This window comes from Chelonoidis abingdonii, chromosome 1 (assembly GCF_003597395.2).
Source record: "Chelonoidis abingdonii isolate Lonesome George chromosome 1, CheloAbing_2.0, whole genome shotgun sequence".
Taxonomy (NCBI): domain Eukaryota; kingdom Metazoa; phylum Chordata; order Testudines; family Testudinidae; genus Chelonoidis; species Chelonoidis abingdonii.
In genome coordinates this window covers 143518534-143540722 of record NC_133769.1, presented here as the reverse complement: position 1 = coordinate 143540722, position 22189 = coordinate 143518534, and the positions used below count along the sequence as shown (strand labels likewise).

Genomic DNA, 22189 nt, shown 5'->3' with positions numbered 1-22189 from the left:
GCCAACTTCTTCTCAGCAGTCTTTCCTGCACCTACATTATGCCCAATGTGCATTCTGCTTTGCTGGTGAAACCACTCACTTCCTCCTTGATCAGTTCAGTGATAGCACCTCAGGCAGGCTGGGACTCCATCTGCCATCTGCCATGGCATCTGGAGTCATCACTGCATGCAGCTCTGCTCAGCCTTTGCTCCATTCCTGTCATTCCTCATTTCCTCCAACCTCCAGTCTCCTCCCCTTCATCTCAGAACAACCCCATATTTCTTACCAATCTTTTCCCTCTCTCTTCATCCTCCTTCTTCCTTATCCCTCCTTCCTTTCAGCCCCTTTCCCCCTACAACTCCATCCTCCTCTCTCAGTCACTTTCCTTTCTCCTCAGACTTTATCAATGTCTTCATCTTTCCATCAGCCTTAATTCTCCTCTCCTCATCCTTCATCTCATCCCTCCTTCACTCAATCTTCATCACTCCTCCTCAGCTTCCTCCTCCTTCCACAGCTCCTTCTCAGCGATCATCTCATCATACCTTCTTACTCCTCACCATCTCCTTCCATCTTCCTTCAATTCCCTTCAGCCTTCATCCCCTCACCCTCCATCTTCCTCCACATCAGCCCCCACCCCCTTTACTCCCCATCAGCTTTCAGCGACTGAAAAGTGTTGACACCAAGGAGGCAGAGAAATTGTTCAGGGACGGGTGATGGAAAGGAAGCAAATGGGATGAAACTGAGCCAAGTGTGAAGATTTCAGACTGGATCATCAGGAAACATTTCCTGACCGTGAGGGGTTTATGAGGTTAGAGTCTCCCCAAGGGAAGAGATGGAAGCCCCATTGCTTGGGATAGTTAAAACAAGGACTGGACAAAGCCGTGGAGAACAACTGTCCTGGTGAGTGGGGGTGGGCTGTACTGTTCTGGGATAACAATGTTAAGATAAATTAACACTGTGGTTTTTAAAGCTGATGGCCTAAGTTCACCGTCAGTGAAGAAAATATCCTGTAATGGAGAGGAAGGATTGTCCAAAAGTTAGGACACTAACCTGGGATTTTTAAAGACCTATGTTCATGTCCCTGGTTTTCCTCTGTGATCTTGGTCAAGTCCCTTAGTCTCCCTTTGTCTCAGGTCACCATTTGTAAAATGGAGATAATAGCACTGCCCTGCCTCACAGGGGTGGTGGTGAGGATAAAGACATTAAATATTGTGAGGTGCTCAGATAAATATGGCAATAGGGGCCAGAGAAGTATTACAGAGAGAATGTCCTGTTAAGTGAGACGTTCTGTGGAGCCGCTCTGCTCAGAGCGGATCAACATTCTTTCCTGCAACGGTGAATATTAAATAAATGTTTCATTATAATGCAAGAAATTAAGTGAACTCTCGCCTGCTTTTCAGAGTGTGCTAGCCCCCACCTTTCACAAGGTGGGCCTGAGACGAGGCCTAATGTATGGTTTTCCTATCATTTAGTTGTAGGAGTCAGTCCCTCTCTGCTCCTCAGCACAGCGCATCCCATTTTCCAAGCTCCATGCCACATTTCCTTCTCCTGGGCATTTACCATCTGTGAGGCATTGATGTTTCCTGTGTGGTAACCAATTTGCAATGATCCCAGCACCGAGGCCATCACTGACTGTGCCAGAGGCCGAGTGACTGTTTGCTAAACAAGAAAATAATTGCACAAAATAGTCAGTAAACAGGAGCTCAGCATTTCAGTCATGTGTCCACCAAACACTCGGGGGAAAGCATGGGGTTTTAAATATACCGCTGAACACATCTCAATGTCCTGTAGTATAGATAATGATCACATAGGGTCAGCCATGACCAGCTGATGAATTTTAAAGGTGTTAAGTCCTGACTACACTAGATACTAACATGTTTATAACCAGGACTTAATTCAAATGTGTTTTTAAAACACAATTTCTTTTTCTAGTCTAGACAATGCCAAACATTCCTGTCATAGCTTCCTACTCAGATTTGAACCTTAGCGTTCATAAACTGAGAAGCTAGCATGAACCCTCTAAGCTTAATTACCAGCTTAGATCTGATATCGCTGCCACCAGCCAGGGTGTGATGTCACAGATTGGAACCTCATAAACAATTCTTTTAACGTCCCACAGCTTCCTCTCTCTGAGCTGTGTTGGCTCTGCAGAGCAAACAGGCATCAGAAAGCTGTCCAAAAATACACTTGTCACTAAAGCCAGTAACTCTCATGCTGAATACACACAGGGAGCAGAGCTGCTGCATTTAGGGCCAGGTGTATATAGTCACTTTTCAGAGAAGGGTGTGAGATATGATACTCACCTACAACATACTCAATGGGAGGGAGAAACCTAGGAAGCTGAAAGGCGAGAGTAGTGAGCAAATTAGAAGTGTTTTGAGTGGAGGTTTGGGTGGTATGCACAGAGGCCAATGCAGAGGAGGGGCTAAGCCCCCCTCATTATAGCTCTGGTGTTAGTGCCTCTGAAGTGTGGTGTTCAGCTCTCAGCACCCCCTTAGCAGACAAACTGGAGAGAGTTCAGAGAAGAGCAACAAATCTGATCCATAGCCCAAAAGGGAATTATTTATGAGGAGAGACTAATTGTGCTGACTTTGGCTAAGAGCTTGCTAACATGGACCATGCTAGGAGTTTGCAAAGCTCTCAAAGTGGAGGAACCAACAAGTCAAAACTAAAGACAAGACCCAAACATTCCTCCCATGAGCTTTGAAAAATCCAGTTTCCTGATTGGTCCTCTGATCAGGTGTTTGGTTCCCTTTGTTAACCCTACAGGTGAAAGAAACATTAACCCTTAGCTATCTGTTTATGACAATTCCCCATCTTCAAGCTCTGCTACCTCAAAGCATCAGCCTCTGCAGGGTGCTTCCACTCTTCTTATAATACCTGTCTCTGGGGCAGGAACAGATTAAAGCATAGGCATTACAGGCCTGTGCCTAGCATCCCAGCTCTTCAAGTCAGAATTTCAGCTGTTTTGTTTCTAGCTCTGCTGGTTGTGAATGAAAACCTTGAAAATGTGAGCTGAGTGTTATCAATGCAGTGGTGCCTGCCTGATTCAGGAGAGTCTGAAACAATATTCAGAGAAGTTTGAGCTGCTCCATGCATCTCAATTGGGTGTTAAGTCTGAAACCAGCTACAAGCGGGGACCCTACTCACTCACTCTACCCCAGTAGAGGATGCTGTAGTGGGGAGCCCTCACTGCTGCCTCCCCATTACAGCTCTGCTGGGGTATTGTCAACAGAGATCCCCAAACAGTACCTTCTGCTTGTGTGGGTGGATTTGAGCCCTCTCCCCTCCTGGGGTGGATTACAGAAGCCCACCTGAACACAGGGAGTGGTGGTGAACCAGAACACGGCTCTCATTTGGGTAGCTCCTGCCACTACTACCCCAAGCAGCATGGGGCCTTGAGGGCCCCACTGAAGGGTATGCCTATTATAGCCTAGAATTGCTTTAATCTAGCCCCGCCTGGGACTCTGCCCCTCACACCTCTACTCCCCAGAAGAATGCTGTTAATTTCCTGTGATATCCCCAGTTTCCAGAAGGTGGAAAGAAGGGCATTTTGTCCCAGTACAATCCAGTCTCACATTCAATCTCACATAAAAGGAATTACTTTTCTTGTCTGATGTAAGGATACCTTTACCACAAAGTAAATCTGGATTGTATTTACCTTGTTCCAACCCATACAATGGTCCTGGCACCCTCAGTCCTGGCCGATGTGTGAGGCAGTGGGGTTGTGCGTGACCCTGTCAATCCCTGGCAGGAGATTTCTCTCTGGATATTTTCTCCTTAAAAGGATTCTCCAGTGGTCAGCTCATTCAGCCACACCCTAGGGCCTCCTGGGAGAGAAGTAGGTCCCAGGTTTCTGGGCAACATTGGATTTGTTTGTGTATAGTATCATAACTGCCCATCAGCCAGCAGGTGTGATGGGATTGGCATCAAGGCTGGCCCTGTGTTCTCATGACTCTACCGCCAACTGCCCTATGACATCACAAAAGGCTCTGATAACCTCAAGGTTCCACAACACAGGAGGCTGGGGAGGATGTTCATCCTTCCTTCCTCTCTCCCCAGTAACACTGTAATGCTTCTCTGATTTTGTTCATCCCAAAGCACTGTGTGCTCTACCAGTACTGACATGAAAAACAGCTCTGGTGGAAGACAAGAAGCTGCCAGAGCTCACTATGCTGCACAACAGGGAATGAAGGATAGTCTGGCTGTAAAAAGCCATCCCCACTGCTAACCGCAGCTCTTACAATATATTATGAGAGATACTTAATATTCTAGGGTATTAGCTCAGTTTTTAAGGTTGCATCTGAGACACTTGCACACAGCATGGAACGCTAATGATCTGTCTCTGAAGACAACTCTGCTGGGATTTCAACTGGGCTTTCTGCCCGGTGAATGCTCCTTAGCTGATTCTCGGACCCCTAAACCATCCCCTCGCTAAGTACATGCTCACAGCCGCAAAAACAAACATCAGCTGGAAAACCACAGCACTCAAAACCAGAAGGTTTTGGAAGGCCCATTTTGGAAAGAAATTGGTATTACCCTGGGCCTGTTGAGACAGGAAAGGATTTACCTGGTTTTCAGCTGCTCCAGATGGTTCTTGTTGTGCAGTCTGTCTGCTGATTTTGGTTTTAATTAATCCAATTCTTCCCCTATGGTATCTTGAATTTCCTTGTCTCTCTCCCCAGCCCTCCTTCCCTCTGAGTGACTTTCTCCCTCTAAGCTTCTTGATCTGCCCTTCTCTTGTTTTCTTTCTGTCAGAAACACACACACAGAGTCCAGCTGAAGTTCTTAGGCAGGTACATGATCCCAGGATGGGGTTATGAAGCAAGGGGTGCACAGATATTGGGGGAAGAGGAGTGGCAAGGTGTCGAGTGCTGCATGTGTGAGGGGGTTGCATTATCTTACATCTGCTCTTCATATTCAGCAGAGGGGCTGGTGAGGGGAACGTGGCATTCTGCACCAACTCGCATATGTCAGAAATGCCATTGCTGCCCCTGGAATAAGGATAAATAGTGACTTCTCCATCCAATGGAGTTTCCTCCTTACCACCCTAAAGCCCATCCCTTGCTCCCTCTGTACACTACAAGTGAGTGAGACTCAGGGCATGTCTACACCACAGCCCTAAGACAGCCAACTTACAGCCACCGCAGTAATCACTGCAGTGATGCATGTCCACACTACCCTCCTTCTTTCAGTGGTGGTGTCCTCACCAGGAGAGCTTCCACTGATTGAAGAAAGGCAGTGTGGGGGGCTGACAGGCAGTGCTCTTAGCTCCATGCAGCTCCCCACCAGGATCCCAGCTGTCCCCTGGGCTTCTTGTCTCTCCACTCCCAGCTGGGAGCAGGGGCCAGCCACCCCAGCTTCTCAGCTCCCTAAGCTTGGAGCCTCTGGGCAGCAGCCCAGCTTGGAGTGTGGCAAGCCGACGGGAAGCTGGGTTCTAGCAGCCTGGCTTTCATGGGGCCATAAAACTGACAAAGCAGCTGATGTAAAGGATGTAGTGTCTACACAGACGCTGGGTCACCCTAACTACACTGACATAAGTGCTATGCCTCTCACGGAGGTGGAGTTATTATGTCGGTGTAGTAGGGCACTGTCATAAACAGATGGCTAAGGGTTAATGTTTCTTTTACCTGTAAAGGGTTAAGAAGTTCAGTGAACCTGGCTGACACCTGACCAGAGGACCAATGGGGGGACAAGGTACTTTCAAATCTTGGTGGAGGGAAGTCTTTGTGTGCTGTTTGTTTTGTTCGTTGTTCACTCTTGGGGCTAAAAGGGACCAGACGTGCAACCAGGTCTTTCTCCAATCTTTCTGAAACAGTCTGTCATGTTCAAAATAGTAAGTACTAGCTAGAAAAGGCGGATTAGTCTTATGTTTATTTTTGTAACTTGTGAATGTGTATTTTGCTGGAAGGATTTTTACCTCTGTTTGCTGTAACTTTGAATCTCAAGCTAGGGGGGGAGGAAGACCCTCTAGGCTATATGAATCTGAATACCCTGTAAACATTTTCCATCTTGATTTTACAGAGATAATTTTTACTTTTTTCTTTCTCTAATTAAAAGCTTTCTTTTTTAAGAACCTAATTGATTTTTTCCCTTGTTTAAGACCCAAGGGGATTGGGTCTGAACTCACCAGGGATTGGTGAGGGGAAAGGAGGGGTGGGGGAGGTTAATTCCTCTCTGTTTTAAGATCCAAGGAGTTTGGATCAGTGTAGCCTCTCAGGGTAACCCAGGGAGGGGAAAGACTGGGAGGGGGAAAGGAGGGGGGATGGTTTATTTCTCCTGGTTTTAAGACCCAAGGGGGTTGGGTCTTGGGTTCCCCAGGGAAGGTTTTGGGGGGAACAGAAAGTGTGCCAAACACTATATTTTGGCTGGTGGCAGCGCTATCAGATCTAAGCTAGGAATTAAGCTTAGAAGGGTCCATGCAGGTCCCCACTTTTGACAGCTAAAGTTCAAACTGGGGGAAAGATACCTTGACAGGCACTTACATCGGTGAGACAAGGCTGTAGTGTTTACACTGACATCATTAAGTCAACATAAGCTGCCTTACATCAACCTAACCAGTCTAGACTAGGCCCCAGAGGGGAAGACTCTCTAGAAGATACCTGCAGAGGGACTGGACAGACCAGCGCAGGGAAACCCGTTTTTAACATCTTCTTACAGAGAAGTGTATAGAGGTGAATTTCTAGAGGACATACACACAGCGGCTGAAAGAAACATTACCATTGGCCAGTCAGCACCACAGTGAGGTAGGAAGCCCAGCACTGGAATAGCAGGGGATCCACAAGCAGGATTAAGGGGCACTGGCAGAGCTGGATGGAGAGCCCAGCACTGGGATGGCAGGGGGCTGCAGGGCACGACTGAGGGGCATTGGCAGAGCTGTGTGGGGAGCCCAGCACTGGAATAGCAGGGGGCTGCAGGGCAGGACAGAGGGGCATTGGCAATGCTGTGTGTGTTCCAAGGACTGGTGCTGTTACTGGTTTGGAATGAGGGGAGGTAACAAACCCAGAAACAGATCTGTAATATTTACATCCACCATTTTTATTTTAGAAACATATAACACAATCACAAATTAATAATAAGCATATAAAACCCTTCAGAAATACTCATAATGTAGACATAAAGAAAGAGAAAGAGACAGACTAAGATAGAGTGAGAGTCCAAGGCATCATATGAACACCCTGATGTGCTGTATGGAATGCTCTAATGCCCAGCTGGAGGGGAATTTCTTTCCCTTAGATACAGACATACAACCAGAAAGCTGTTTCTTACACAAACAATTAAGCAATCAGAGTTATGAGGAGAATCAAAGGAATGAAATCTGTATAATTTAGCCAAATGATGAAAGAGGGGAGTATAACTGTCTATAAATTCTGAAAGACGTAAACAGCAAGGAGGGAGAGGAAGTCCGAAGAGGGTGGGTGTGGGTGGAAGAATTAGGAGTAAGTTGATGAAGTTGAGCAAGGAGGGAAATGTTCTTGTTAAATCACAGGAAATATTTCCCAGCAGCAAAATTTACTGAACTTTGTAATCATTGTCCACAAGGGAAGGGGTGGAGGCTCCATCACTTGAGTCATTTAAAACTCAGATGAGAGCAAACCCTGGAGAATACATAGTAAGGAAGCTTGGGTGTGGTTCTTGGGAGCAATAGACAAGATGTGCCCTCAGATGATTTGGGGAGTATTGTTGTAGTTTTGTTTTCTTTAGCCAGCTATGGGATGACGAGGTCAGGCATACTAACTTCCCTGCTGAGTGTTGTATGAAGTCCAGCCATGTGATTCTAGCTTTGGTGTAAATGGACCCAAGCTATTAATTCAGATCCAGAGTTTGTTTCAATCCAAAAATGCAGAGGTGCTCAGTGCTGGAGTTTGAGTTTGGACTTCCTACACAGATGTTGATGGAGTGTCAATGGGCCTAATCACACTGGACTCTCCTTCTTTCTCCCTATTCTTTCTCCTTTCTACCATTATTAAGTGAATGTGTCTGACATACCGCATCCAGTAGAGGGCAGTAATGTACACACACACACACGCGTGCACACAATACATTACAGTATTCCCTGGAGCCTCCAGAATGGATAGCCCATCACCTGTAGCAAAAATTTACCCTATAGCCATTGACTAAACATCTTTCCGTCTGCCTATCAGGTTTCAGGAGCTTTGGTGTCTATTCCTGCATTTCTACCTTTACAGAATCTTACGTGTCTTGGATGACTAGTCCTGTATCCAGAAGATTCATGCTACATGCCTTTGTCTAAAGTTTAACTATAGGAACAATTGATAAGAATATACAGTTTTGGAAATTTTTTTATACTCATGTCTCTTTAAATTACAATCTGTTTCTTTCAGACTTCCTTTACTGTAAGAAAAGAGGAACAGAGAAGCCAATTTTCAAGAAAAGAGGGTTGAATGAGTCAGTGTCTGGCCCGAAATCATCACCCAGCCTCCACAGGAACTAACAGTGACTGAAAATAGTGTCAAGTAACAATGCCCTTTTGCTGAAATACCTCAATTTTCAAGTAATAGCTGTGACTGTTATTTAACATAGCCACCAAAAAGTCCTGAAGAACATAAGAACTTCACAAATACCGTCACGTGCTTATTCTCTCTAGTACTCTTTTTTTTTTTTAGATTTGTGTCTGGAGGACAGAAATGTCCTTTAATGGAGCTGTGCATAATCAGTTTCATTTCATGTGCCAACCAGAACACTCTTTTTTCTCTTTAGTACCACATTTCTGCTTTACAGTTTTATTGCACCTCAAACCCACAGTATCATCTCTTAGAATAACTATATATCATAAACATCTTCTTCTTCATTATCTGTACATATTTTTACATTCTTAAAAAAAATAAATATTTACAATTCAACTGACACACAAATAAATAAACCAGTGTAAAACTGAGCTTTCAAACTAGCCGTACAAAAAGAAAAGGGAAAAAAAACCCTCTCTGGTAACTTGGTCCCCTTCTCCTGAGGCACCTACCAGACAGTAAATATGACATGATGGCTTTTTACATTTTGGTAATTACATTAAATTCCAGTGTAATACTGCACACACATGGTGGAACTGAATTAAAAGTGGAAAGTGGCGGAGTTGTTTGGTTGCTTTAGCTCACTATACAAAAATAATAAGTTTAAAAAACATAAGAGGTTGCTATGCACAAAAATACCTTAATCCCTAGGAGCAATTAAAGGTGAGAGCAGCAAAAATATTGCCCATATGGTCTCCTCCTCAAGTGCATAGCAGGTGATGAGGTTATTTTTGCTGTAGCTCCTGATGACCTCAAGTGTTGAAAGCAGATGAGATCTCCCCACTTCAGACCATCTTAACACTGACAGGGCTTGGCAGAAATGTGAAAGGGAGTGGTGTGAGGGGAAGAATAAAATAGCAGCAATTTTTAAATTGTCCTAGATTTTTTCCTGATGTATATCTCTGCCCAGTCCTTGAAAGATTCTCCGCTTATTTCTTTAACAATGAAAAAGGGTCAAGAAGGGGGGCATTAAATGTTTGAGGTAACATCATTAGCAGACCCTATCCCCTTCAGTTCCACCATGGGGCTTTTCTCCACTGCTGCAATGGTGCCACTTCCTTCTGCTTGTCCTTCAAAGCCCCTGGAGATGTCTTCAAAAGTCCTGCCCCTGGTCTCTGGGACTTTGAAGAAGGTGAAGATAAAGAAGATGACCAGGAAAACAATGAAGATGATGAAGACATAGGGACCACACAATTTCTACAGAGGGGAAAGAAGGGAAAGGTTATAATTTGAAAAGCGCATAGGCCTAAAATCAAGGTACAGCCATTATCTCCTAAGCTCAGAATCACAACACCCTCCTCAAAATATGGACTTACTTACGTTTAACATAGCCTTTTTATAGGAACACCCCAGGCCATTTAAGGGTTTCTTAAAGCTTAAATCTGAACTTTGAATGCTATCATGACTAACAAAAATTGTGGCTCTCAAAGGGGGCTATGTTGACTGGATATGTTGACTAAGTATCCAGCTATTTGTGGATTATAAAGATTAAGTGAAAGCAAATGAGTGGGGATGTTGTTTAAACTGCAATACTCTCTTATTAGTAGCTAATGATCAGATCAACGCAATGCTTTCCAGACAGTGTCCTTACCTCTGCATAGGGGAAGAGCATTCCCACCAAGAAATTGGAGGTCCAGTTGGAGCAACCAGCCACTGCCACAGCTGCAGGACGGGGACCTTGACTGAAGAGTTCAGCCACAATGAACCAGGGAATAGGACCGGGGCCAATTTCAAAAAAGGCCACAAAGCCAAAGATGGCAACGATGCTGATATAGCTAATCCAGCTCAAGACATCCTGCAAGGGAAGGAAATATGAATAGCTGTAATTTGACAAGCAAATATGTGATAGCAGAAGACATGCTCCAACATCTCTATGTACTTAATCATGGTATATAGTTCCTGCTGTATGGGAATGTATATTCCCCCGATCCCAGCTGTACCCCCCCCCTTGGATTCTCCTTTCTTTATACTCAAGAGTTCCCAGTCTCCACACTCACCCCAATCCCTCTGAAGATGCCCTTTCCTTTACCTTTGTGTCCCCTCAGTTTCCCTCTGTGTCCCTAATAACATCTCAACTCTACAATAATGGGCAGTTTGATTGCTGTCAACTCACCTTAAGTGTCAAAGCTATGGTCATGAGAACAGCACAGAAAGCCATGCCTCCCAAGCCAACCAAATGAAGGGTCCTGCGCCCTGCACGCTCCACCAGGAACAGCTGCAAAAGTGCCAGGAGAGAAAAACATTAGATTAGAAAGTAACAGCCAAAGGGGCTGGCTCCACTTCATGACAAGCTCTGCATCCCCATCCCCAAGGGGTATATCTGCTGTTTACCTCTACCTCTCCAGTGCTCATGTGGTCAGTGGCAGCCTAAATGGATGGGGACATAGGATACTATGTCTCTACCTACCCCTTCACCCAGTGTTTTTCTATCTACTTCTCCACGCTTTCCTGCCCCAATTCTTCCTCTGACTTTTACCCTTGTCCACATCTCTTCTACACCTTTCTATCTCACCCTCTCTCCCTCTTTCCTTCTTCTAGTATGCTCACGTTCCCTCCTTCTGCCTTGCTCTCCTCTCCTGCTCTTTCACACTTCCCTCTCAAGCCTCCCCTCTCCCTTCTGCAAATCTCAGCCACGGTTTGGCTGAAGAGAAAAAAACTGGCTCCAGGATAACTAACTTCAACTATTTTCCCCCCAAAATCTCCCTCCATGCAATCAACACTAGCCATCATCTCACCAACCGCTCTCCGCAGCACTACTTACCGATACGACAGTGAAGACTGTGTTAACCACACCAGCACCAATGGTGGCATAGACAGGCTGCTTGACACCAGCTTTTTCGAAAATCCCCGTGGAGTAATAAAACACCTGGGAGCAGAAGAAGCAATTGGATGTGGTTACAAGTCCCTGCACCTGAAGGGATGTCCCTTATTTTCATGCCTTTCTCTCCATGTGTCCAATAAGAACTCAGACAAAAAGGTATATATTTCAATCCATGATTATGCAAGGACCATATATTGTCATACACAGGTATAACAATTTTCCATGGGAAAAACAAACTCTGTAGGGAAGTGTCCCTTTAAAATAATCTTTGTTCCCTGTTGTTCATATAGTTATCCTTGAAATGGAGGTGGTCATGCTAATTCCTAGCTACAAATCTCTTTTAGTGTGCTGAGCAGCCCCTTTCCAGAGCTGGGCTACAAAACGCAATCGGATCCTGGTGAGTTCCTGAGGTCATTGAAGGTTTTATGGATCTCCCTTGACTCCAAGTGACCTGCTTCCAAGGTTGAGCTATAACATGCCTTCAGTGCCTGATGAGGTCATAAGGTAGCTGAATATTTCAGGGAGCTCTTTTTGGCAGACAGTATCACAAAAATTGACCTCAACTAAAGACAGGAAGTGGAGCCCAGGAGCTCCACTTGCTGTTATATCTGGCTGACTCTCACTGAAGTCAATGGGAGACACTCATACGAAGCAGCAAGAGAATTGATCCTAAGAAGTGAAACAGGAAGCTGACTTACAGCATTGATGCCCGAGAGCTGCTGGGAGAGCTGGAGTACGATGGCAATGATGATGGCCTGGCGATAATTAGGTGAACGGAAGAGCTCTGGCACTGTTGCTTTCTTCTCCTGGGACATCTTGGTGCTCTCCTCTTTCATCTCTTGGATGTCTTGGGCCACATCCTGTGTACCACGGAGCTTCTGGAGAACTACAGGGGGGAACCACATATAGAATACATGAGATGTCATCAGTTTACATGCCCCAGCCAACGAGAGGCTTGAGTTCCATTTCCAGCCTCAGTCTCCAACTCTCCGTGAGGAGAGCGAATGCTGTGAAGACTGGACCCCCTAGACATTAGTATTCTGCCCAACTATGTGGGACAGACTGAGGCTCTATTCCTGGTCCAGTAAATGTCAGGCCTAGTGATCTGTGCCTCTGAGCTGGAGACCTATAGTTGATTCCTGCTCCTGTTCAACTTGGGGCTATTTAGGAGCACAGCAGAGACTGAGTCCAGTATACCAGGAGGAAAACCTCTTTTCCTAGTCTCAATCACTTTATTTTCCAAAGATTGGGAGGGGCTGATAGGGTTGCAGAGGCCAAACCTGTTGTCCTAGGCCCTTATCATTCTGCACTAGGTCATGTTAATTCTGGGCTTCTTACTCTTATCAGGAATGTGCTGGGAACACCCTGAAGGGCAAGCCTGATGCCTCATATGGACTAAGTAAGAAGGTAGGACAAGAAGGCTTAATCTGCAGCAAGGGAGATATAGGTTAAATATTAGGAAAATCTTTCTAACTATAAGGGTAGTTAAGCCCTGGAATATGCTTCCAGGGGAGGTTGTGGAATCTTCGTTACTGGAGGTTTTTAAGAACAGGTTGGACAAACACCTGTCAGGGAAGGTCTAGGTATATTTGGCCCTGCCGCAGCACAGATGGGTGGACTTCATAACATCTATAGGTCCCTTCCACTCTTACATTTCTATGATTCTATGATTTTGTATTGCCATGCAGGAGATCCTGGATCAGTTATAGGCTCTCACACATCCTGGACTTGTTGCAGGCTGGGAGTACTGTGGAGGGCAGGTCTGGTGACCTCTGGGGATCAGCTGTCTACACTATCATGCAGGAGATCCAGGTTCTCATATCACTCCTAGTCTTCCATTCCCCTAAGTTCAGTGTATGCTGGAAGGACTGTGGTGACTGGGCTGGCCAGTAGCTGTCCTGTGATGCCATTTAGAAGTGTCCACGCACCTGCTTGTGCTTTCTTTTCCTCCATCTTGTTGATCAGCAGGAAACGAGGACTCTCAGGGCAGAAGGGCAGAGCAGCACACTGTAGGATGGCTGGGATGACAGTGAACCCCAAAAGCAGTGGCCAGAGGCTCTCACTCCCCATGATTTCCTTCAAGCCGAAAATCTAATCCAGCGAACAGGAAGAGAAAGAAATATTACAATATTCCCCTGTGTTGAAAATTAAGTCTTTACCCTTTCTCCCCCTCAAGAATTACAGTAGTATGGTCAGCTAGCTATTCAACCCACCCATTCCTCCCCATGGCAACTACAGAAAGGTCCATGAGGTCTCATCCCCCTCTAATAATACCCGTGGAGCAGCCTGTTAGCCCATAAAACCTTCAGTGCCCACCCCACCAGCCACTGAGAAAGTCAGTATCAGGCTTACCTGTGCCACCAAGATGCCCACAACGATGCCTAACTGGTTGAGGGTGCCAAAGGCGCCACGAAGGGCAGTGGGTGAGATCTCGCTAATGTACATGGGCACAAAGCCAGTGCTGAGGCCACAAAAGAGGCCAATGATAAATCGGCCAAGGATCAGCATCTCTATTGCTTTTGCCATCTTGGAGAAGCCCATCAGGATGCCACCCACGGCGGCCAGGATGTTCGCCAGTAGCATGGAGTTCCGCCTGCCCAGGGGAGAGACATTAGCATAAGCCAGGGGTTATTGATGGGCAAAGATAGGGAGGAACTTGCAGAAGTAATATGCCCAGCCAGATCCGACTTCCCTGCAGCACCCTTCCCCACTCAGCCTTCCCTTTGTGCCTCATTCCCTTTGTCTGCTTCTTTTCCTCTCTCTCTCCCACTGTCTTGACCTTGCAGGAATCAGTCCCTTCTCCCCAGCCTACCCTCCTCCTCTGTTCCATTGGTCCAATATTTTTGGAGAGAAATAATTTCTCCTAATCCTTCCAATATCCCATAATTGAGAGACAAACTCCATGGTGGCTTAGACCCCCTTCCCAATGTACCTTCCAAATCGGTTGACAAAAAGTCCAACAGAGAAGGAGCCGATCATCCCTCCCACGGAGAAGATGGCGACGGAGAGGGACCACAGCGAGGTCAGAAGCTCAGAGGAGGTTGGGGTTCCTCTCCGCAACTCCAATGTTTGATTGAAGAATGCCTGAATAATCTGCATGGGAGAAAACACCCCCCAGAAATGGGAGGAGAGAGGGGTTACAATCAAATATAATGTACTGTGGGAGTTCTGTATGAGGTCAGGAGGTTCTTTTGTCACAAAGTCAGGGGGGTGGGGAGAGAGCTCAGACATTTGGAAGTAGAGAAGCTAAAGTGGGTCAGGAGAACTGAAGAGGAACCCAAAGTTTCAGAGGGAAAGAAGCTCAGAGAAGAGCAGTAGGACACGATTAAGAGGATGGAGAGACTGATTTACTTAGTCTGATGAGATTGGGCAAGAGATGATTAAGGAGATAAGGCTAACTCTCTGTAAGTAGCGGAAGGATGTAGACAGCAAAGAGAGTGTGTCAGAGAGACAGTAGGTCTGAGTGAGGAGAAATAGCAGGAATGGGACTAAAGTGATCAAAGGGAAAAGTTCTCTCACAAATTAGAACATTTCTGGTATCAGGAAACATTCCCCAGTGGTGAGGGGTATATGAGACTGTGAAATAGTTTCCCCAAGGGACTGAATAAAATCCTGAAGCACTGCAGGGAACTATCCTGCATTGCTTTCTAAGATGGATGAGATGGGAGGCAAAAGAACTTTTCCCATTGCTAATTTTCAGATAGATACCCTGTCTGATTACAAAGTGCTGCAGGGCCCAAGTTTCACATCCTGTACCCCCAGCAGGTGGCAGCAAGGCACTAGTTTGACCACACACCCACTTCTCCCCTCCCCTTTCTGGTTATGACTTAAGTATTCCGGGAGACAGGGTGGATGTGGTAGACATGACTCACTTTTTTGCATGGGATTTAGCTCATCTGGTTCACAAGAAAAAAAACCTATATTTTTCATTTTTTTTTCTTGGTGGTGTAATTTGCAGATTACTTGGTCGGAATTTCCCCAGACAGTGACATCCCCCACTAAGTCCCCACTTTGAGCTTAATATGAAACTTGATTAGATAGCTAGATAGCTGTGGTGTATGGAGATAGATAGATAGATAGATAGATGAAAGCCTGACAGATGAATCCCAGAATCAGTAGGGGAAACTATAATCTCATGCAGTCCTCTCTCAGCTCTTGGCTGTCCCCTCCAACCCCTGAAAGGGCTGTTCTGTGACTCAGAACAGCCCCCACTCCTGCCAGTGTGCTTCATCCCAATCTATAAGGGAGGCTGAGAAGGTTTCTGTGGTTTGGAGGATGATAGACTGGCAGCAGGGACACATCATTTTGGTGGGGATATTCTTTTAAAGGGGTGGAATCAGGATAGAAAACTAGATTGGCAGGAGGGTTATAGATTCTTTCCAAACTCTTCATGTGCCCAGTCCCTCACCTTTCCTGGTTATAATGTCTCCTCTATGCCAATGTTCCAGGTTGGCTTTCCTCTCCTTTCCCCTTTACTGCACAATGGAGGCACAAACTCCACTCTAGCCTCCTTCTGCACCCCCAAAATGAAGGGAGCAACTTCACTCCCATATTCCTGTGTACTTTGGAAGACAGGGATACTGCACTTTCATGCTTTCCCTCTATTTACATCCAAATCATACAGGGAAATGGCAAACTGACCCCTCTCTCTTTATGCCCCCTGTACCTGAAGTGGGACAATGACCCTCTTTACTCCATCTCTCCTCACCACAATGTAAAGATGACCCTCTTTCTCCTCTTCCCCTGCAATAAAAGTAGACTCCCCTCTCCTCCTTTGCACTTCAAATAGGAGAGACATCATTCACGCACTAGCTCCTCATTCACCTTCCCTCTCTCACTGCCCCTAAGCTGAACCTCAGCACCATCTTCTGAGGCAGAATGAGCTCTATGGAAGAAATGAGACCACCCAGATACCTTGAAACCCAGAGGGCTCTCTCTCACCTTCTCAGGTGCATTGATGACACCCGTGTTGTACCCAAACTGGAGCGATCCAATGGCCGCGATGGAAACGGCATAGAGAAGGGGACAAGTAATTTTCTGAAGAGAGAGAGGGAAAAAGCATTCATTTAAATAATTTTTTTCACATTTTCCACATAAATTGTTTTTCTGTTTAACACAAACAATCCCAGCTAAGAGCTCCTCAGAAGCCAGGTCTAGTGCCCCCTATGGGTCACTTGGGAAAATAGGGTTCCATCACATCTCAATCTCTCATTCTCCTGGGCCAACATGAGCTGGGAATACTGGATATAATGCTAATCATGGGAGCACATGTATACTCAGCTCTGTCCTGTGACAGGGCACCCATGTGTGTCACACCCTGATTGCATAGGGTCAGAAATAAAATAAAATTGGCTAGGAACCTGCCAAGGTAACAGCAAACTATCCACGCAAGGATCATATGGCACAGACATTTCAAGAACCAGTCCTACTGTAGGAACAGAAAACATCTCAACAAATCCAAGCAGGACACTGGTGCTGCATGTTTTGAGGATACCCAGAATGCTACTGAGAATGGTCCTGTGCTCACTCAGTCATTGACAATGGAAAACAGGTGCAGCAAACATGAAGTGGTGGAGCCACATCAGCAGCTCAACAAGCCATTGCAGGAGGAACTGTTCTGAGTACAAGAAGTTCAGAGACCCACTGAGTTTCACAGTTATTGACAGATATTGAATTAGAGGCAGGATGGTTATCTTGCCTGTCAGAAGTTCCAGTTATACACCCTGGTCTCCATCCTCTATCTGCATTTCTTAATTGGCTGTACTAGCTAGTGGCTGTTATTTTTGACATGCTTCATTTAGAAGTAGATTCTGACACCTGGCATGTTTTGTAAACATTTCCCATGTCATGTGACTGGGGCCACTAAATAAACATAAGTCTCAGTACTCCTAGGATTAATTCCTTTATTACAGTGGATGCCAGATCTAGTGCCCTGAGGGATTAGCTCTCTGCACTGCCATACAGGAGACTTGGATTTCTTTCTCCATCCTGAGATTTTACTTCTTGAACCAAAGGCAGATGGTGTTAGACCTCTGTATGGCAGGGTAGAAGGCAGTACTGCCAACTCTTGCGATTTTTTTTTGCAAGGCTTTCAATATTTCATGTATTTCTTAAAGCCCCAGCTCCTGGAGTCAAGTAATTATATCAGAATCTCAGTTTTCATTAAAGTAAAAAGTATGTCTCTAGCCCTGGCTTCTGATCAAAGCTGGAAAATATGACCCATGTGAACTCTAAGGGCTCAGAAACCAAAAGCCAAATAAAAAGTGTGCAACATTTATCATAGTTTTAAAATCTCACAACTTTGGGATGCTGTCTCATAATTTTTGAATGCTTTGAGTTGGCAACACTTCAGAAGTTCCATCCCTAATACCGTGTCCTGGTTTCTCATTCACTAGGGGCTGGAAGCTCTTCCAAAGACGTTAACAATGTGCATTCCCAGCCCTAGTTTTCACTCTCTAAGGCCAGTGACGACTGGGAATACTGTGGAGACCAGTGTAGTATTTCCATTCCCAATTTCTGATACGCTCGCCTGGAGCCAGCAGAGACTGGGAGTGCTACAAGGTCAGACCTGGTTCCCTCTGCGCTGTCATGCGGAAGACTCAGATTTAGCTCTGCTCTCTCATTCCCTTGGAGTCAATGAGTTCTGAAAAGGCCTAGATTAGTGCCACCTAGAAGCTTGTTGGATGCAGAGGCTTTCACGTGGCACAGGCTAGCACCCAAATATCTCACATATATTGATGGATTTATCCTCACAACTTCTCTATGAGGTAGGAATTATTATTATTCCCTCCACGTTGAAGATGAGGAACTGAGGTACAGAAAGACTAAGTGCCCCAGGTCACAATGCGTCCGGGAACAAAACCCAGATCTCCCATTTTTCAGTTCAGTGCCTTAACCAAAAGAGCATCCTGTATTGCCATGGCTTACTCAATGTCCAGGCCTGGTCTCCAGCTCCACAGGACCCACCAGGGCACGATAGAATATAGGCATACTTTGCTTACATAATCTACACACACACACACATAGTGTGGTGTGTACATATGTACACATGGTATACATATGTTCTATACCACGTTCCATTCTTCCTGCCTTTTCTAATCTATTTCTTTGTATTACACTGCCAGTCTCACACTCAAGTATACATGACATGGTCTCACCCCATCCAACTATCTAACCCTGCAGTGAGTAGGACTATGATCTAATGTATATCCAACCAGCAGCATATCCACGGAGCTCTGAAATACCAAGGTGGGATCTACACAAACCACATTGACAGGGTCGAAGCTTAGACGCTGGCGGGGAATTCAAAACACCACACATACCCCCCCTCTCACAATGGGTGACAATGGTGTCTGACTGCAGACTGCATATATATTATCAGGGGAGACCAGTTTTCTCTCTTTTCACTGGATGGAAACCCAGAACAGTAGCGCTCATTGATCTCATCTGGGGCAGCTTCTTTACTCTCCTCTAAATGACCTTGACTGGGATGCTTGTTCGGAGCTCCCTCCCTCACTCCCTCACACTTTCCTCTTCTCCCAGAAAAAAGGGAAAGAAAGGCTTGGTTTTATAAACTGATGGCTACTTGAATATCCCTACGAGAGCAGTAACCCCCAGATATCCTTCAATGAGCGCCAGCATCAGTCAGTTATTTGCTGCCACTCTCCCTCCCTCACTGTCTCTTCCACAGCCACCATTTCCTGCCTTTTATCCTTGATGCTCTCAAACACACACAATTAATTAGTTCACAGATTAATGCACACAACACACATGGATGCCCATCAACAATGCTGCCCACAATGGCTCTCTAGTTGAGTGTCGTGAAGGGGAGTGAACCTGCCATGTTCTCTTGGTTGAAATCCGAAGTCTACTCATTTTTCCTTTAAAAGTGGCCTTCAAAAACCTTTAAGAGGAATTGTCCTTTTCTTATCACAAACCAATTGTCATCTTGGTCAACCTAAAGACAAATGGCTCTCATTCATCCAGCACAATAGATCTCATGCCAAATAAAACATGACAAGGAAAGCAATATTTTGAAAAACCACCACCACAGAAATGTACCCAAACAAATGCCATGACTTGCAACAACCCTACATAAACATCTTCCCCTCCCCCTACTGTGGCTGTCACTGTGGCTGTCACTTTCTCAGAGTCATCCTTAAATAATTATAGCAAAGACTTACCCTCGTGCACATTCAGTGTTTGATTACAGAGCTTTCATCTGCTCAAAAGGCACACAAATAAAATAGTAAAAGAGACAGTAATAATTTTAGAACACGGTGATGTTATCTCTAAAGACACCTTCTGCCAAGGGATGCCCAACGATTCAAAACATTTTCAGCAAGCCAGGCCAAGGGCTTCACAACTCAGATAAATTGGGTAGCGCTAACCCAGAAGTATAAATGCTGGATGAATCCACACAGCCATGTTCAAACCAAGGCACGCACTGAACAACAAAACCATTTCTAAGCAGACTAAAAATATAAAGGCAAGGAGAAAAAGATCTGCTGTGGTTACCTTTTTGCTCTCCATGGTCCTTGGCAAATGCCTCAGAATATCAAGACACTACACAGTCACTGCCCCCTTCTTAATGAAGTCGTTGAAGATTTCTCAGATGTCGTGTATTTGCTTCCCACGTAACAGAATATCTGGAACTGTTTCTGTAATATTTTGCTCTGTGCAATTTGCGGTATCTCTCTGCTGAGGAACTGCCTTAGAGCAATCTATTTATGGCTTCTGCTGGGAGGTGCGGATATTACGGAGGGACTGAGCAAGACAAGACCCCGCCCAGGTCCCGTAATAAGAAAAAAAAACAAAAAACTGTCTTGTGACCCTGCACAATTTTGTGACTTCAGTGTTTCATCACTGGAAATTTAGATAAGGCATTTTCCTTTTCCCCTTAAAAGGCATTTGTGTGTGAGAGTCTGAGCAGAGCCCTTTTATGTTTCACAGAGACTACAAACTCTGAAAACATCACTCAGGAGGGCAGCTAATGGGATTTCCCATCCATTCCAATTCTGATGGCTTGTATAGTTTAATTCCAGACAGCATTTTGGAAAGGACATGATTATGGAGATGAGTATTTAGCAGGCTATTGTTGCCATCCAAATATATAGCAATAAAATAATAATAATTTGTGTAAAAGTCTCCATATATAATTAATTTGTACCGTGTTCAGAGATGGCAGATAGTTAGATAGATAAAATGAATATAGGAGAGAGGTGCTCAGTAACTGTGGCCCTATGGCCCATCCCCCATCAAGACATGTGGAAGGGAAACACAGACCTCAAAAGCCGCATGGGATTTGGAAAGTGGTTTTTTTTGACGCAACACCCCGTTCTCCATCTGAAGCCAGAGACCCTGTGGGCAGGGCTGAGGCCTGACTCTGCTGTATAAACTGAGGATCTGCAATAGGAATGCCATTGCCCTGGTGCTCCTGGCTCTGCTCCTGCACCATAGCAGGGAACGAGTGACATGGGGAGCATCTCTTGGCAGCTGGGCTTCGCAGGCAGAGGCCAGCTCCAGGGGGTGTCACACCGGTGTCGGGCTCCTTGTGGGGAGAGGCAAGAGCATGTCAGGAGCACAGCTCGGAGCTGTGCCACCCACCCAGCCAGCAAGCGCCTTGGCTCCCACCGCATGGAGAGTCAGGTGCCTGAGTGGCCAGGGTGGCTCTCACCAGCTTCTGATCCACTGGCTTCTGGCAGAAGGTGACAGTTTTCAAACTGTGGGGTGTGCCCTATGACCTCTGCACTTAATGTATGGTTGCCAAGCATCCAGTTTTTGACCAGAACACCCAGTCAAAAAGGGACTCTGGCAGGTCCGGTCAGCACCACTGATTGGGCCATTAAAAGTCCGGTCAGTAGCTCAGTGGGGCTCAGGCAGGCGTCCTGCCTGCCCTGGCTCTGTGCGTCTCCTAGAAGCGGATGGCATATCCTTGCAGCCCCTAGGTGCAAGGACAGTCAGTGAAGCTCCATGAACTTCCTCCTGCCTCCAGCATCAGCTCCACAGCTCCCATTGGCCGGGAACCATGGCCAATGGGAGGTGCAGGGGCGACACTTGTGGGCACGGATAGCGCACATTGCACAGAGCCACCTAAGGAAGCCTGCCTTAGCCCTGCTGCACAGACGACTGGGAGCTGCCTCAGGTAAGAGCCACCTGGCCGGAGCCTGCACCCCAATGCCCCTGCCCCAGGTCAGAACCCCCCCTCGCACCCTAACTCCCTCCCAGATCCCGTATCCACACCCAACTCCCTGTCCCAGCCCTGAGCCACTTCCCAGAGCCCGCACCCTGCACCCCCCCACCACACTCTAGCCCCCTGGCCCAGCCCTGGGCCCCCTCCCATACTCCAAACCCCTTGACCCCAGGCCCACTCCAGAGCCCACATCCCCAGCCCTCACCTCCTCCCACACCCCAACTCCCTACCCCAGCCCAGAGCCCCCTCCTACACCCTGAATCCTTCATTTCTGGCCTCACCCTGGAGCCCTCACCTCGTCCTCCACTCCAACCCCCTCCCCCAGCCCAATGAAAATGAGTGATAGTGGGGGAGAGCAAGCAACTGAGGTAGGGAGGCTTGCGTGAGTGGGGGCGGGGCCTCGAAGTGGTGAGCAAGGGAGGGGCCTCAAGGGAGTGGCAGGGCAAAGATGTTCAGTTTTTTTCAATTAGAAAGTTGGTAACCCTAGCTTAATGGAAGACAGAAATCTGGGGGAGGTGTTGTGTGCCCTCAAACATTGCTTCTAGGGGACGCAAATATGCTTACTCACCCTGGGCACTAAAATGACTAGTTACAATTCCAGCCCTTCCAACCATGCAGAGACGCTTTCCCTCCATGCTTCTGGCAGCCCCTCCATAAACCAAACTATAA

General features: G+C 46.3%; 1 protein-coding gene across 1 annotated transcript; it reads right to left on the bottom strand.

Moving 5' to 3' along the window:
• Positions 1–6996: 6996 nt before the first annotated feature.
• Positions 6997–20141, bottom strand: LOC116823835 (solute carrier family 2, facilitated glucose transporter member 3-like). The gene is made up of 10 exons (XM_032778704.2): positions 19846–20141; positions 16270–16365; positions 14261–14421; positions 13681–13921; positions 13257–13419; positions 12027–12214; positions 11269–11373; positions 10621–10722; positions 10099–10302; positions 6997–9704 (listed from the first exon to the last, which is right to left on the bottom strand). The coding sequence occupies exons 1-10, from the start codon at positions 19858–19860 to the stop codon at positions 9477–9479; spliced, it is 1503 nt and encodes a 500-aa protein (XP_032634595.1). The 5' UTR covers positions 19861–20141; the 3' UTR covers positions 6997–9476.
• Between the last annotated feature and the right edge of the window lie 2048 nt (positions 20142–22189).

Bases quoted from the DNA above. Each gene is read 5' to 3' on its own strand.
- LOC116823835 (XM_032778704.2), bottom strand. The intron at 13,922-14,260 runs GTACATTGGGAA...TCCCCTGGGCAG, and splicing joins TTTGTCAACCGATTTGGAAG to GCGGAACTCCATGCTACTGG. The intron at 12,215-13,256 runs GTGCGTGGACAC...TCCCCCCTGTAG, and splicing joins GGAAAAGAAAGCACAAGCAG to TTCTCCAGAAGCTCCGTGGT.